Source organism: Carcharhinus amblyrhynchos, chromosome 5, assembly GCF_965287045.1.
Source record: "Carcharhinus amblyrhynchos chromosome 5, sCarAmb.v2.hapA, whole genome shotgun sequence".
Taxonomy (NCBI): Eukaryota; Metazoa; Chordata; class Chondrichthyes; order Carcharhiniformes; family Carcharhinidae; genus Carcharhinus; species Carcharhinus amblyrhynchos.
This window is the reverse complement of record NC_137328.1, coordinates 97,061,804-97,077,612: the sequence shown is the minus strand read 5'-3', so window position 1 is coordinate 97,077,612 and position 15,809 is coordinate 97,061,804. Positions and strand designations below refer to the sequence as shown.

The window sequence follows — 15,809 nt, the reverse complement described above, 5'->3', positions numbered from 1 at the left end:
ATCAGTAAGCTTTTGACAAGGTCAAGAAGGTAAGAGCCCATGGGATCCAGAGTAGTTTGGCAAATTGGATCCAAAAGTCGCTTAGTTGCAAGAGGCCAGGTCAAGTTGTTTTGCAACTGGAAGCCTGTGTCCAGTGGTATCTCAGGGATCAGTGCTGGGTCCCTTGCTGTTTGTAGTGTACGTTAATGATTTAGACATGAATGTGGGAGGTATGATCAGTAAATTTGAAAATGACATGTAAATTAGTGGTGTGGTGAGTAGGAAAGCCTTAGATTAAAGGACGATATAGATGGGCTGGTCACAAGGGTGGAGAAGTGTCAGTAGAATTTAACCCCGAACAGTGTGAGGTGATGCATTTTGGAAGGAATAACAAGGCTAGGGAATACAAAATGAATAGTAGGATGATAAGAAGTACAGAGGACCAGAGGGACCTTGTCCAAAGATTCCTGAAGGCAGCAAGACAGGTGGATCAGTTGGTTAAGAATAAATATGAAATGTTTACCTTTATTAGTCAAGGGATAGAACATAGGAGCTGGGAGGTTATGGTGGAGCTCTATAAAGCGTTTGTTAGGCATAGCAAGAGTACTGTGTACAGTTCTGGTTGCCACATAGGAAGGATGTGATTGCACTACAAAGGGTAAGGTGGAGACTGACCAGGATGTTGCCTGGGCTGGAGTGTTTCAGCTATGAAGAGAAGCTGGCTAGACTGGCATTCTTCTCCTTTTGAGCAGAGAAGGCTGAGGGAGGACCTGATTGAGGTGTGCAGAATTATGAAGGGGGTAAGTGGGAAGAAACTTAAGAAAAATCAAGAAGGGTCAATAGCTAAGCTGCATAGATTTACAGTAGGGGGCAGGGGATTTGAGGGGAAGCTTTTTCACTTGGAGGTGGGAACTCACTGCCTGAAAGGGTGGCAGAGGCGGGAACCCTCACAACATTTAAGAAACATTTAGTTGAATACTTGAAAAGCTGTACGATACATGGCTACGGACCAAGTGCTGAAAAATAGGATTAGAATAGATAGGTGTTTGATGGCCAGCACAGACACGATGGGCTGAAGGGCCTCTTTCTGTGCTGCAAAATTCTATCACTCCATGGATCTACAGCGTCAGGAATATGGGGCTTGCAACCTGTTTTTCCAAACCATTTTTTAAGCTTTGAAAACACTACAACAGACCCTTTAAGCCAAAATGATTAAAAGTCTGCAGATATGTTGTCAGGATGAGAGAGTAGTGAGACAGCAGTTGAGTATGAAAACCCCAAAATTTAGCCTAATGAGGAATGTTAGGGAAAAATTCTGAATTTTTCACATTATTTGGCCTTTCTCTGTAACTACCTCCAGCCTTATAACACTGAGAACTCTGCATTCCTCTTGTTCCAGTCTTGTGTATCTATTATCACTCTCTTCATTCAACTATTGTGGCTGTACCTACAACTGTGTTAGGCTTCTTCATAAACCTCTCTTCTTTTCCATCTCTCTTTGCTCTTTTAAGACCCTTTTTTAAGCATGTGTTCCAGCCACTGTTTAATCGCCCCTCCTAATATCTCATTATTTGGCTCAAGCTTTTATTTTTATCCTTTTCTGAAGTAGCTGGGGATATATTTTTCTATATTAAAGGATATATAATGCAAATGATTTTATCATGTTTTAGTTAAAATGAACTATATTAAAGTCAATCAACTTTAAGGAATTTAAACTTGATAATACTAGAGCAAAATACCATGGGTGTTGAAAATCTAAACTGAAAAACAGGAAATGCTGGAAACACTCAGCAGACCAAAAGCTTCTTTTTTTTGGCCACTTGATGGGGAGGCAGGATGGACAAGTCAGAGGACTTTCTTCTGGGTCTGCTTTGGAGCCTGTCCAGGTAGACATCTACAGACAGGTTGGAGAGAAGCCCTAGAGGAAGTTTCTTCAGCTGCATGTTCGCTTCCATGGCCATATCTGCACCAGGACGGCCCTGAAGAAGTAGCATGTGGTGTCCAGGCTGGTTCTTTACAAAAACAACTTTGTTAGTGCCACTCCTCTGCCCTGTTCCCAAAGCCCTATGAAATATTTCCCTTTAGACCCTTACCCAAACCCTTTTTTTAAAGGCCATTATTAAACCTGCCTCCACCGCACTCTCGGGCAGTGCATTCTGGAGCCTAAACATTTGCTGCATGAAATGAGTTTTCTTCATTTTTCCTTTGGTTCTTCTGCAAACCACTTTAAATTTAATGTCTTCTTGTTCTCAACCCTTCTGCCATCGGAATCAGTTTCTCAAACTATCTACTCTGTTTAGATCCCTCGTTTAACAATTCTATCAAATCTCTCAACCCTGAGGGGGCACAGTAGCTCAGTAGTTAGCACTGCTGCCTCACAGTGCCAGGGATCTGGGTTTGACTCCCAGCTTGGGTCCCTGTTTGTGTGGAGTTTGCACGTTCTCCCTGTGTGTGTGTGTGTGTGTGTGTGTGTGTGTGTGTGTGTGTGTGTGTGTGTGTGTCCTCCAGGTGCTCTGGTTTCCTCCCACAGTCCAAATATGTGCAGGTTGGGTGATTTGGCCATGCTAAATTCTCCCTCAGTGTAGCCAAACAGGTACTGGAGTGTGGTGACTGGGGGATTTTTACAGTAACTTCATCTGTATTAATATAAGCCTGCTTGTGACTAATAAATAAATTTCTCTGCTGAAAGAAGAACAACCACCGCTTCTCCAATATATACTCGCAATTGAAATTTCTCACATCTAGAACCATTGTCACAAATTGTTTCTGCACTCTGTCTGAAGCATTCATACCCTTCCTAAAATGTAGTGCCACAAATGGATGCAAACTTCAGTTGAAACCAAACCAGTGTTTTATCATACCTTTATTAACATGCAATAATTCATGCAAATAATACCTAAAATGCAAGCACTTTTTTTTAATGAGTTGATGAGTATAGGTAAGCCAATGTCTCCTTACAGGATATAATCATCAGAACTAATCAATTGTATTTTTCTGCTTTTCCCATTTTTCTTTTAAATTTGCTGATGCCTTGGATGTTGCTGGGTTGAAGTAATGAATTAATTGATTGCTCACTTTAATGGTGTTTTTCCTATTGACTGTAATTTCCTCCAATAGACAGGCTATTGTGTAAATTAAGACTCTGTAAATTGAGTTTATTGAATAACTAGTCTTTTGCAGCAAGAGTTCTCCCAGTGAAATTTGAAAAGTAAGGGATGTATAAGAGATGCAATTGGCAACTTTTAAGTACGGAATACCCATGACAATGACAACATACTAGAGGAGGGTAACCAACCATAAAGAAAGGGAAAGAAAATATAGAAACAGAGAAGATAGACCACTTGCAGTTGAAGAGGACAATTTACCTGTGGCACGTGAAGATATGACAGAGACAATAAATGTATATTCTATGCGAGTTTTTACAAATGACAGTGAAAGTGAGATGTACTTGGAAAGGATATGGGAAAAAATGTTCAAGTTGCTGCAGGAAAGGAATTGGTTCTGAACAAATTAGCAGATTTGAGGGTCAGTAAGTTACCATACCTTGATGGCAAGCAGCTATTTAATGAGGTGATGGCAGATGATGTGAAAAGTTTTCTGTTTTCCCTTGGATAAACAAGTTATGCAAAGACTGGGGCATAACTAATGCAGCATTTCTCTTCAACAAGAGGGAAAATAATAAACTTGACAACAAGAAATCAGTTTGCCTAATGTCAGTTGTGGACAAGCTCTTAATCCACCTGCTGAATGAAATAAATCTTAGCATTTAGAGATGGTTGAGATAATCGAGGGCAATTATTAAAGGCATTTTGTGCTTTGTTATTAGTTTGTGGAAAGTGACTAATTGGACAGCTAAAGAGCGACGTGTAGTATGTGGATTTTCAGAAGGTGTCCCACAGCAAACTTGGTGCAAAACAATCAGTTATATATGAGAGGAATTAAAACTGTATGAATTGGGTAGCATTAGCAAGGCCAGCATTTATTGCCCTTCCCTAATTACCTTTCAAGGAATGGCGGTGAGCTGTTTTCTTGAGCTGCTGCAGGCTTGCTATTCTTCAAATAGTATTATGGGATCGCAAACATTCACTTGAACCACTGGAATAAATAGGCAGAACCTTGGTTTAATACCCAAGACACCAGGTAAATGACTTGCAATAGATGAGTGGATTTACATACACAAGAGAAATGGCTCTGAAGAATTGGCAGTTTCTCTGAAAATATAGTACAGCAATCTTTCGCTACTGGACTCAAACATTGTGCCCTCAGGACTTGGAGTAAAACTTGACTTCACAACCTTCTGATTCAGAAGTGAGAGTTCTATAGTAAAGTTGCTAAAGTCCCAGATGACCATAGGCTGCTCACCCCTTTTGAGGGGGAAAGCTGACTAATGGTGATTTAACCTGAGGATCACCACAGGGTGAGGAGCAAGGCAGACCTTTATGAATAACCTCAGCTGGTATAGGAATTGAACCAGCCTTGTTGGCATTGCTCCACATCACTAACCAGCTATCCAGCCAACTCAGCTGAACTGACCTTCAGAGTAAGAGTTCTACCAAATGAGTTGCTAATTTGGTAAATGTATTGTCTGTCTGGTTTTTCTGAAGTGTTCAAATTCATGTAGGCTGACCTGCTGTAATTCAATTTTGTACCAACAGATGGAGTAGCAGATTGTACCAACTGAATTGAGCAGCAATGGCTGCAGTAGGAAACTCAGCCACCGACACTGAACCTTCTGGAGGTGGAAATGAGAATCATTCCTCCTTTGCTGAAATTCCATACATTAAGGTGGAGCCGCATGCAGATATTCATACAGAAGGTCCTTCCCCCAGTGTTGCTATGGGAATGAAATTTGTCCTGCCCAGTAGATTTGATATGAATGTCTGCTCTCGATTTGTGAAATCTCTAAATGAAGAAGAGAGTAAAAACATTCAAGATCAGGTGAACTCTGACCTAGAAGTCGCCTCTGTGTTATTTAAAGGTAAGTAATATAGCAGCAATTTAGTTGGGCTCCAAAACAGCAGCACCAACTATGAAGAAAGACTTCATAGCTCACTGACCTATATTGGTTCCCAGTTAAGCAACACTTTGATTTTAAAATTCTCATCCATGTTTTCAATTCCTTCCATGACCTGGTCTTGTCTCCTCTGTGCTCTTCTCCAGCTCTACAACTCTCCAAGATATCTGTGCTCCTCCAATTCTGATCTCTGGAGCATCCCACTTTTAATCATTCCACATTAGTTTTCATACTTTTAGTTGCCTGAGTTGTAAGCTCTGGAACTCTCCTTAAACATGGTGGCACAGTAATTAAGGCTGCTGCATCGAAGTGCCAGGGACCTGGGTTTGATTCCCAGTTTCAGTCACTGAGTGTGCGGAGTCTGCACATTCTCCCTGTGTCTGCATGGGTTTCGTCTGGGTGCTCTGGTTTCCTCTCACAGTCCAAAAGATGTGCTGGCTAGGCGTCCATGAGAAAAGGCTGGAAAATCTTAGCAGGTGTGGCAGCATCTGTAAGGAGAGAAAAGAGCTGATGTTGAGTTATCTGGACTCAACGTCAGCTTTTTTTCTCTCATTACAGATGCTGCCAGACCTGCTGAGATTTTCCAGCCTTTTCTCTTTTGGTTTCAGATTCCAGCATCTGCAATAATTTGCTTTTGTCCAGTGCTGTTAAGGTGCATTGGCCATGCTAAATTCTCCCTCCGCATACCAGAACAGGAGCCGGAGTGTGGCAACTAAGGGATTTTCACAGTAACTTCACTGCAGTGTTAACATAAGACTACTTGCGATACTAATAAATAAACTTTAAAAAACTAAACAACTTCTCCATTCTACTGCATTTAATGCAGAAAGATCAGAAAAACTCAATTCCTACAGTTTGAAGAGGAGGCACTTATGAGGATCTCATCAAAACTATTGAATATTTAGATGGAGTAAACCAGAATATTTGTGGTAGAGAGTTTATTAGTTATAAAATTAAAAATAGATGCAAGGAAGAATTTTACACAAGAATGGTGAATATTTGGAATAATGCCTCAGGCAGCATATTAGTGATTCAGTACTTTGAGGCTTTCAGCTCCCTAACCTACACATCTTGATTTGATTTATTCTTGTCATGTGTATTATTATACAGTGAAAAGTATTGTTTCTTGCGCACTATACAGACAAAGCATACCAAAGGAGAGGGTGGAGAACGTAGTGTTACAGTCATAGCTTGGGTATAGAAAAAGATCATCTTAATGTGAGGAAGGTCCATTCAAAAGTCTGATGGCAGCAGGGAAGGAGCTGTTTTTGAGTTGGTTGGTACATGTCCTTAGACTTTTGTACCTTTTTCCTGATGGAAGAAAGTGGAGGAGAATATATTCAGAGACCATGGGGCCCTTGATTATGCTGGCTGCTTTTCTGAGGCAGTGGGAAGTGTAGACGGTGTCAATGGATGGGAGGCTGGTTTGATTGATGGGCTAAACTTTGTTCACAACCCTTGGTAGTTTATTTTGGTGTTGGACAGAATAGGAGCCATACCAAGCTGTGATACAACCAGAAAGAATGCTTTCTATGGTGCATCTGTAAAAGTTGGTGGGAGTTATGAGGGACGTGCCAAATTTTCTTAAGTCTCCTGAGAAAATAGAAGCATTGATGGGCTTTCTTAACTATAGTATCAGCATGGGGGACCTGGACACTTAAAAATTTGAAGCTCTCGGCCATTTCTACTTCATCCCCACGTAGACAGGGACACGCCCTCCACTACACTTCCTGAAGTCGTTGATTATCTCCTTCATTTTTGTTGACGTTGAAGGAGAGATTAATGTCATCGCACCAGATTTTCTGTCCCTTTCCTGTACTGTGTCTTGTCATTGTTTGAGATCAGACCCACAACCGTGGTATCATCAGAAAACTTGAAAATTGAGTTGGAGGGGAATTTGGCCATACAGTCAGAGGTGTATAAGGAGTATCATAAGGGGCTGAGCACCCAGCCATGTGGAGCACCACAGTTGAGGATGATCGTGGAGGAAGTGTTGTTGCCTAGCCTTACTGATTGTGGTATGTGTGTTAGGAAGTCTTCGATCCAGTTGCAGAGAAAGGAGCCAAGCTCCAGGCCACGAAGTTTGGCGATGAATCTCGTAGGAATAATGGTGTCAAAGACTGAGTTGTAATCTATGAATAAAGGCTGACATAGGTGCCTTTGTTATCTTGGAATGCTATGGTGAAATTTTGAATGCAATCCATCTAACCTGCACATCTTTGGTCAAAGGTAAGGAGAGATTGACAAAGATGTCATGGACATAAGACAAAGTGTGTGTAAATAGTTCTGCCTCACCTCCCCCCCCCCCCACACACACACACACACACACACACACACACACACACACAAACACTTCAATTTTATAATTCATTCCATTTCTATCCCTCTTCAGTTCTGTAGAAGGGGCGTTTGGAGTTGAAACGTTAACTCTTGTTCCTGTCTCCACAGATGCTGCCAGACTTGCTGAGTTCATCCAGTATTTTACATTTGCTTCAGATTTCCAGCATCTGCAGTACTTTGTATTTATTTAAAAAATTCTAGGTCACCTCAAAATGCTTCACAGTCACTGAATACCATTTGAAGTGTGGTCACTGTTACACAAAAAAGAGGTGGAATTCTTCAGTCCTCCCTGGTAGCGGGATCTTCTGGTCTTGCAAAAGCTGACCCTTACCATGGGTTGCTGACACTGGCATGGGAAAACCCATCAGGGGGCTGGAGAATTCTGCCCAAAGGTGACAGTCAATTGGCACAAGTTTTCTTTTTGATTTGCAGTGACTAAAATTTGTCACAATATTCTGAATAAGGTCTTAACAATAGTACGTTCAATTACAGGAGTGGTTCTTTGTATTTTGTGCCTCTTGATAATATCAATGCTCCATCAGTCTCTTAATTGTTCTTTGCATCTGCGTATCTGAATCTCTAATGCTATAATTAAATCTCTTTTAGTGGCCTACATTTAGACTGTAGTCGCAATCTAATGACTTATTAAACTGCATCTTGCTATCGTCCTGTTCATTTGGTTAAGCAATAACCTTTTTCAATTTTCTACGTGTTACCATGCATTATATCTTTGTAGCATCATCTATAAACTCGAATGCATTCTTTCTACTTCCAAATTCAGAAAACTGTAGTAAGTTAGGAGAGATTTGGTTCTAAGGAGGCAAGCCTTATAAACTAGATGACATTTTGGAAAAATTTTAACTTGTTCAAAATAGTTTCACATCCTCAGTTAAAATGAAGCCTTTATCTTTGTTAAATTTTCTTACATTCTGTGGGCAAGGAAAAGAGATAACATTGTTACGTTGTTCTGTGGCCTTATCACTAACTGGAAGAAAGAGGCACAGAGATGAGCAAAATAATTAACATTCTGATTATTTAGGAAAACCACTTTACAATTGCAATTTGTTTGGAATTGTGAAATTAGTATATGAACAGGAATAAATAATGCCAATTTTTAGGTGTCAAATTACTTATGTTGTTTGCAGCTGAGTGCAACATACACACCTCTGCTTCTCCTGGAATTCAAGTAAGACATGTCTACACGCCATCAGTGACCAAGCATTTCTCACCCATTAAACAGTCAACAACCCTGACGAACAAACATCGTGGAAATGAAATCTCTGCTGCCCCCTTACTCCTGCACTGTAAGTCTTTTGTAACCGTTGATTTGCATGCAAGTGACCTTACATTTAATATGTACTACTAAACATCTTTAATAAGAAAGCTTATTGCACATGTATGAAGACTAGATAGCTCACCAGTGCCAAAGTCAAAATCAGATGTATTTTAGAAGAGAATGGACCAAGTTCTTTTATGACGTGTTTTCACCTTCTCTATATTTTTAAGTGAATATATATCACGCTTCCTTTCTATTGTTTTCCTTTTCATCAGCTGAGGAAGTGGTCAAACTTTCCTCAGGCTTCTGAAAGTGCTGTCTGTACTATTTGCCAGGATGCATACACAGTGGCATGAAGTGATGGGCTCCCCGTGAAATAAGGAAGAATTGGAATTCTTAAAAAAGCAAAACGAAGGGGGAAAGTGGTTTTGATTAGTAGTAGATCTCAAGAAAACTACAGCTCTAATGGAACTTAGCCCTGAAGTATATGGAATAAGTCACATCAGCTGAAAAGTTTGTAGATTTCTATTATGCATTAATTCTTAAATGTATTTTTATAGCTTTGTCTGTACATCAATTGGCAGCGCAAGGGGAATTAATCTATTTGGCAAGCCGCTTAGAGCAAGGTAAGCTTTTAACAGCTTATGTTGTTATGTTCTATGGACCAATACAGAAATTATAAAATTACCTTGATGACCGTTGAGTTTGTAACATGACCATAACTGGATGAATGCCTTGATTTTTATTAAATATCTAGACAATCTGCTAAACATGCAAGATGAACAAGGCTTTACTCCATTGATGTGGGCAGCAGCTCATGGACAGATTGCAGTGGTGGAGTTTCTGCTACAGAAGGTAAAGAATTTACCTCTTTATGTAATAGCTTTAATAAATACAAAAAATATATTCTAAAACTTTTAGAACAGGAAATATTGGTGGAACGGCAAATTGTGTGGAGGGTGTGGAGAGTCTGCAGAAGGATCTAGATAGGCTGGGCGAATGGGCCAGGAACTGGCAAATGGAATTTAATGTTGGCAAGTGCAAGGTGGTCCACTTTGGTAGGAATAATGGTAGGAAGGATTATTACTTACGTGGCGAAAAACTGCAGCAGGCGACGGTGCAGAGGGACCTCGGGGCCCTTGTGCATGAGTCGCAAAAACCCAGCTTCCAGGTGCAGCAGGTGGTCAGGAAGGTGAATGGGATGCTGGCCTTCATAGCGAGGGGGATTGAATGTAAAAGTAGGGAGGTCTTGCTGCAGCTGTATAGGGCATTGGTGAGGCCGCAGCTGGAGTACTGTGTGCAGTTTTGGGCGCCGTACTTACGCAAGGATATTTTGGCCTTGGAGGGAGTGCAGAGGAGGTTTACTAGGCTGATGCTGGAGTTGAGGGGGTTGAGCTATGAGGAGAGGCTGAATAAACTAGGCTTGTACTCGTTAGAGTTTAGAAGAATGAGGGGAGATCTCATTGAGACATATAAGATGATGAATGGGGTGGATGGGATAGAGGTGGAGAGACTCTTCCCGCTCAGAAAGGACAGTAGGACTAGGGGGCACAGCCTCAAGATAAAGGGGGGGGCGGTTTAGAACGGAGTTGAGGAGGAACTTCTTCACTCAAAGGGTGGTGAATCTCTGGAATTCTCTGCCTGTTGAAGTGGTGGAGGCTACCTCGCTAAATATTTTTAAGACGCGGGTTGATGGGTTTTTGATAAGCGAGGGGATTAAGGGTTATGGGGAGAGGGTGGGAATGTGGAACTGAGCCATGACAGATCAGCCATGATCTTATTGAATGGCGGGGCAGATTATTGAAGGGCTAGATGGCCTACTCCTGCTCCTATTTCTTATGTTCTTATGAAATGTGACGAACAAAGTAAAATTTATGTTCCTTTATATGTGATAACTGGAACAGAAAGTTCTATTTTATTGTGAGCTGTGAACTTAATTTTCTAATGAAGAGTTAGAAACATGGAAACACTACAGCACAAACAGGCCCTTCAGCCCACAAGTTGCGCCGAACATGTCCCTACCTACTAGGCTTACCAATAACCCTCTATCTTACTAAGTTCCATGTAGTTATTCAAAAGTTGCTTAAAAGACCCTATCGAATCCACCTCCTCCACCACTGCCGGTAGCTGATTCCATGCACACACCACCCTCTGAGTGAAAAACTTACCCCTGACATCTCCTCTGTACCTACTCCCCAGCATCTTAAACCTGTGTCCTCTTGTGGCAACCATTTCAGCCCTGTGAAAAAGCCTCAGAATCCATCCAATCAATACCTCTCGACATCTTATACACCTCTATCAGGTCACCGCTCATCCTTTGTGTCTCCAAGGTGAAAAGACCGAGCTCTCTCAAGCTATCTTCATAAGGCATGCCACCCAATCCAGGCAACATCCTTGTAAATCTCCTCTGCACCCTTTCTATGGCTTCCATATCCTTTCTGTAATGAGGCAACCAGAAATGAGCACAGTAAGACAAGTGGGGTCTGACCAGGGTCTTATACAGCTACAACGTTATCTCCCAACTCCTAAACTTAATTCCTTGATTGATGAATGTCAGTACACCATACGCCTTCTTAACCACAGCCTCTACCTGCGAAGCTGTTCTGAGCGTCCTATGAACTCGGACCCCAAGATCCTTCTCATCTTCCACACTGCCAAGAGTCTTACCCTTAATATTATATTCTGTCATCCTATTTGACCTGCCAAAATGAGTCACCACACGCTTATCTGGGTTGAAGTCCATCTGCCACTTCTCCGCCCAGTCTTGCATCGTATCAATGTCTCATTGCAACTTCTGACATCACTCCAACCTTTGTGTCATCAGCAAACTTACCAACCCATCCCTCCACTTCCTCATCCAGGTCATTTTATAAAAATCACAAAGAGCAAGGGTCCCAGAACAGATCCCTGGGGCACTCCACTGGTAACTGACCTCCATGCAGAAAGAGACCCATCTACAACCACTCTTTGCCTTCTGTGGGCAAGCCAGTTCTGAATCCACAAAGCAATGTCCCCTTGGATCCCACGCCCCCTCACTTTCTCAATAAGCCTTGCATGGGGCACCTTATCAAATGCCTTGCTGAAATCCATATAAACTACACCTACTGCGCTTCCTTCATCAATGTGTTTAGACACATTCTCAAAAAATTCAATCAGCCTCGTAAGGCATGATCTGTCTTTGACAAAGCCATGCTGACTATTCTTGATCGTAGTATACCTGTCCAAATGTTCATAAATCCTGTCTCTCAGGATCTTCTCCATCAACTTACCAGCCACTGAGGTTGGACTCACTGGTCTATAATTTCCTGGGCTATCACTTCTCCCTTCCTTGAATAAAGGAACCACATCCGCAATTCTCCTGTCTCCATTGATGATGCAAAGATTGTCGCCAGAGGCTCAGCAGTCTCCTGCCTTGTATCCCACAGTAACCTGGGGTACATCCCATCCAGTCCCAGTGACTTACCTAACCTGATGCTTTTCAAAAGCTCCAACACATCATCTTTCTTAACGTCTACATGCTCAAGCTTTTCAGTCCGCTGCAAGTCTGCACTACAACCACCAAGATCCTTTTCCACTGTGAATACTGAAGAAAGTATTCATTGAGTACCTCTGCTATTTCTACTGGTTCTATACAAACTTCCCCACCATCACACTTGATTGGTCCTATTCCTTCAGGTCTTTTGCTCTTCACATACTTGTAGAATGCCTTGGGGTTTTCCTTAATCTTGCCTGCCCAGGCCTTCTCATGACCTCTTCTGGCTGTCCTAATATCCTTAAGCTCCTTCCTACTAGCCATATACTCTCCTAGATCTCTAACATTACTTAACTCCCTGAACCTTTTGTAGGCTTTTCTTCTTGACTAAATTCATTACAGCTTTCGTGCACCACGGTTCCTGTAACCTACCATAACTTCCCTGAGTTGATGGTGTTCGTAATCTGGATGTTGAGTCATGGTATGATTTAATGACTGTTGGCCTTTTTTGTGTGAGTTTTAACAATGATAGTCGAAAGATGATTTAACCTGCACCTTTTACGGCAAGTGAGGGATTCGCCAGTACCCAAACCTATCTCAGTAATTTTGTCAAAATTGCATCGCCAGTAAGAGTAATGAACTCAACCTGGAATTTAATGGTCTATATGAAATTGTACTATATTGGGCAATTTGTTTATTTACAAGGACATTGAAGAGAAGTGGGATTTATATTGGTAATGGTGCTTTTTTCCCCCTCTTGTCCCAGTTTTTAAAATTCATTCCTGGGACATTGGTATTGCTGGCCAGCATTTTATTACCCATCTGTATTTGCCCTTGGAGGGCAGCTGAGAGGCAACCACGTTGCTGTGGTTCTGGAGTCACATGTAGGGCAGACCAGATAAGGACAACAGCTTTCCTTCCTTAAAGGACATTAGTGAACCAGATGGGTTTTTCTGACAATAGCTTCATGGTCATCAGTAGATTCTTAATTCAAATTCCACCCTCTGCTGTGGCAGGATTTGAACTGGATCCCCAAAACATTAGCTGAGTTTCTGGATTAAGAGTTTAGTGATAATACCACCAGGCCATTGCCTCCCCATGAGTATGGATATATGTTAAATATTCAATTAACTGTTGAGAAGAGTTTCAGGGTTCAGTTCCAGCAATGATAAGAAATGGTGGAATACATCCAAGTCAGAATGGCATGTAACTTTGAAGTGTTGGTGTTCCCTTGTGCCTTATCCATCTTGGTGGTAGAGATTGTGGGTTTGGAAGGTGCTGCTAAAGAAGGAATGGCAACTTAGTGCAATACATTTGTAGATAATGCACATTGTAGCCACAGTACTCTTGTGGAGGGGGTTATCTTTTTTTAAGTCAGTGGATGGATGTTGATCAACCATCTTATGTTGGAGGATAAGTCAACTGATGGAGCACATTGAAGAAATCCTGCTGAAATCTCCTGGAACTGATGTGATTGGTTGCCAATAATCGAAACCATTTTTCTTCATGACTTTGTGCCAGGTATGATTCCTGCCACTGTGGCCTATACTTTATTAGTGACAATGTGCTTGGAGATGTTCAGTGCTCCTGAAAGGTGCTGCATAAATGGAAGTCTATTAGTATTCTTTCATTCCTTCTTTCTGGAGCTTAAGTCTTCAGGGCTACAGCCTGGAAGTTGTTGGGCAGCATAGCCTTTGCTGCATCTTGTGGGCTCAGCCATTTCTTGACATCACACTGCTTATCCCTTTGAATATATGTCAGGATACTGATCAGAAACCCCAAGGTATGTTTTAAAGCCTGACTAGAACCCCAGCAGTTTTTCAATTTGCTATTAATGTGAGGATAAGGCATTTCACCTCAGGTGTGATTCTATTGATACACTAGGAAACTTTTATCAAAACAAACTTTATTTAACAATACAGTTTAATGATAACAAATGAAGTAGCTTAACTTTTACCAATTGCAATACTTAAACATGACAAGATACAATTCTTAACTGCTAAACTATCTCTATTGGTTCCAATTCAAACAATATTCCTCTTATAGACTTAAACCCTCTTCAAAATCAGTTAGCAACACATAGGCTTATGTGCTTGTACTTGGGCTGCCAATTCTTGAGCCTCCAGAATACCTCTGGAGAGAGAGAGAGAGAGAGACAAGGAGTGACCTATTTCTCCTAGTAGGTCACAAACAGTAGCCTCCATAAAATGAGAGACACCTCTTGCTTCTTTTAGAACCCAGCAGTAACTGCTTGCTTTTCTCTAAGCATAGCTCCTACTCTTAAGCACATGACTTTATTAATCAAACTAGTCAAAACCCTACTCTGGAACTCCAGGGGAAAAGCCAAATAAACAAAATACATTAGCTCATTAAAACAAACACATCCATAGCTAAAATCAATCATTAGCCTGCATCCTGCACATGTGAGCTACCTGTTTTGCGGACAAATAAGCACCATGTAAAACAGAACTGAATTTTAAGCATACCCCTTACAAGAAACATAATATGAACACATTTCTTAAAGGCACAGTATAGCCACATATGTCACCTTAGTTTTCTTAATCTACTAAAATAGCTGCATTCTGAAATTGTAATCTATACAAACTGTTTCTTAAACATTGTAAATGATTCTACTCCTATTCTGTTAATGTATGATTCCATCCATATAGAACAAATGCTGTGTATTATTTTGACAAAAGGTCATCTTTTAGTGTAGGTTTTGTTTTCATGTTTTGGAAGTTAAATTGCAACTTGTGTGTTTTTTTGAAAGGGAGGTGATCCACATCGTTTAGCAAATGGGAGAGAGAGTGCACTGTCTTTGGCCAGCAGTAAAGGCTACTCTAACATTGTAAACATGCTGCTTGACTATGGGTGTGATGTGAATGAATACGACTGGGTAAGTAACAAAGAACAAAGAAGAATACAGCATAGGAAACAGGCCCTTTGGCCCTCCAAGTCTGTGCCGCTCATGGGTCCAACTAGACCATTCATTTGTATCCCTCCATCCCCAGTCTGTTCATGTGGCTATCCAGATAAGTCTTAAATGATCCCAGTGTGTCCGCCTCCACCACCCTGCTTGCAACTGCATTCCAGGCCCCCACCACCCTTTATGTAAAATACATCCCTCTGATATCTGAGTTAAACCTCACCCCCTTCACCTTGAACCTGTGACCCCTCATGATTGTCACCTCCGACCTGGGAAAAAGCTTCCCACTGTTCACCCTATCTATGCCCTTCATAATTTTATACACCCCTATTAGGTCTCCCCTCATTCTCCGTCTTTCCAGGGAGAACAACTCCAGTTTACCAATCTCTCCTCATAGCTAAGACCCTCCATACTAGGCAACATCCTGGTAAACCTTTTCTGTACTCTCTCCAAAGCCTCCACGCCCTTCTGGTAGTGTGGTGACCAGAACTGGACGCAGTATTCCAAATGTGGCCCAACCAACGTTCTATACAGCTGTAACATCAGACACCAATTTTTATATTCTATGCCCCGTCCTATAAAGGTAAGCAAGCCATATGCCTTCTTCACCACTTTCTCCACCTGCGATGCCACCTTCAAGAATCTGTGGACTTGCACATGCAGGTCCCTCTGTGTGTCTATACTCTTGATGGTTCTGCCATTTATTGTATAGCTCCCCTCTACGTTAGTTCTACCAAAATGCATCACTTTGCATTTATCTGAATTAAATTCCATCTGCCATTTCTCTGCCCAATTTTCCAGC

At 41.4% G+C, this 15,809-nt stretch overlaps 1 protein-coding gene across 1 annotated transcript in view; it reads left to right on the top strand.

Annotated features, from left to right (window-relative positions):
* ankra2 (ankyrin repeat, family A (RFXANK-like), 2) overlaps positions 1 to 15,809 on the top strand; it is a 42,748-nt gene that overhangs the window by 4,657 nt on the left and 22,282 nt on the right. The window contains exons 2-6 of the mRNA XM_080189264.1: positions 4,635 to 4,957; positions 8,479 to 8,637; positions 9,170 to 9,235; positions 9,367 to 9,464; positions 14,852 to 14,977. Of these exons, the coding sequence (XP_080045390.1) occupies positions 4,672 to 4,957; positions 8,479 to 8,637; positions 9,170 to 9,235; positions 9,367 to 9,464; positions 14,852 to 14,977 (735 nt within the window). The 5' untranslated portion in view covers positions 4,635 to 4,671. The remainder of the gene's footprint in view (positions 1 to 4,634; positions 4,958 to 8,478; positions 8,638 to 9,169; positions 9,236 to 9,366; positions 9,465 to 14,851; positions 14,978 to 15,809) is intronic.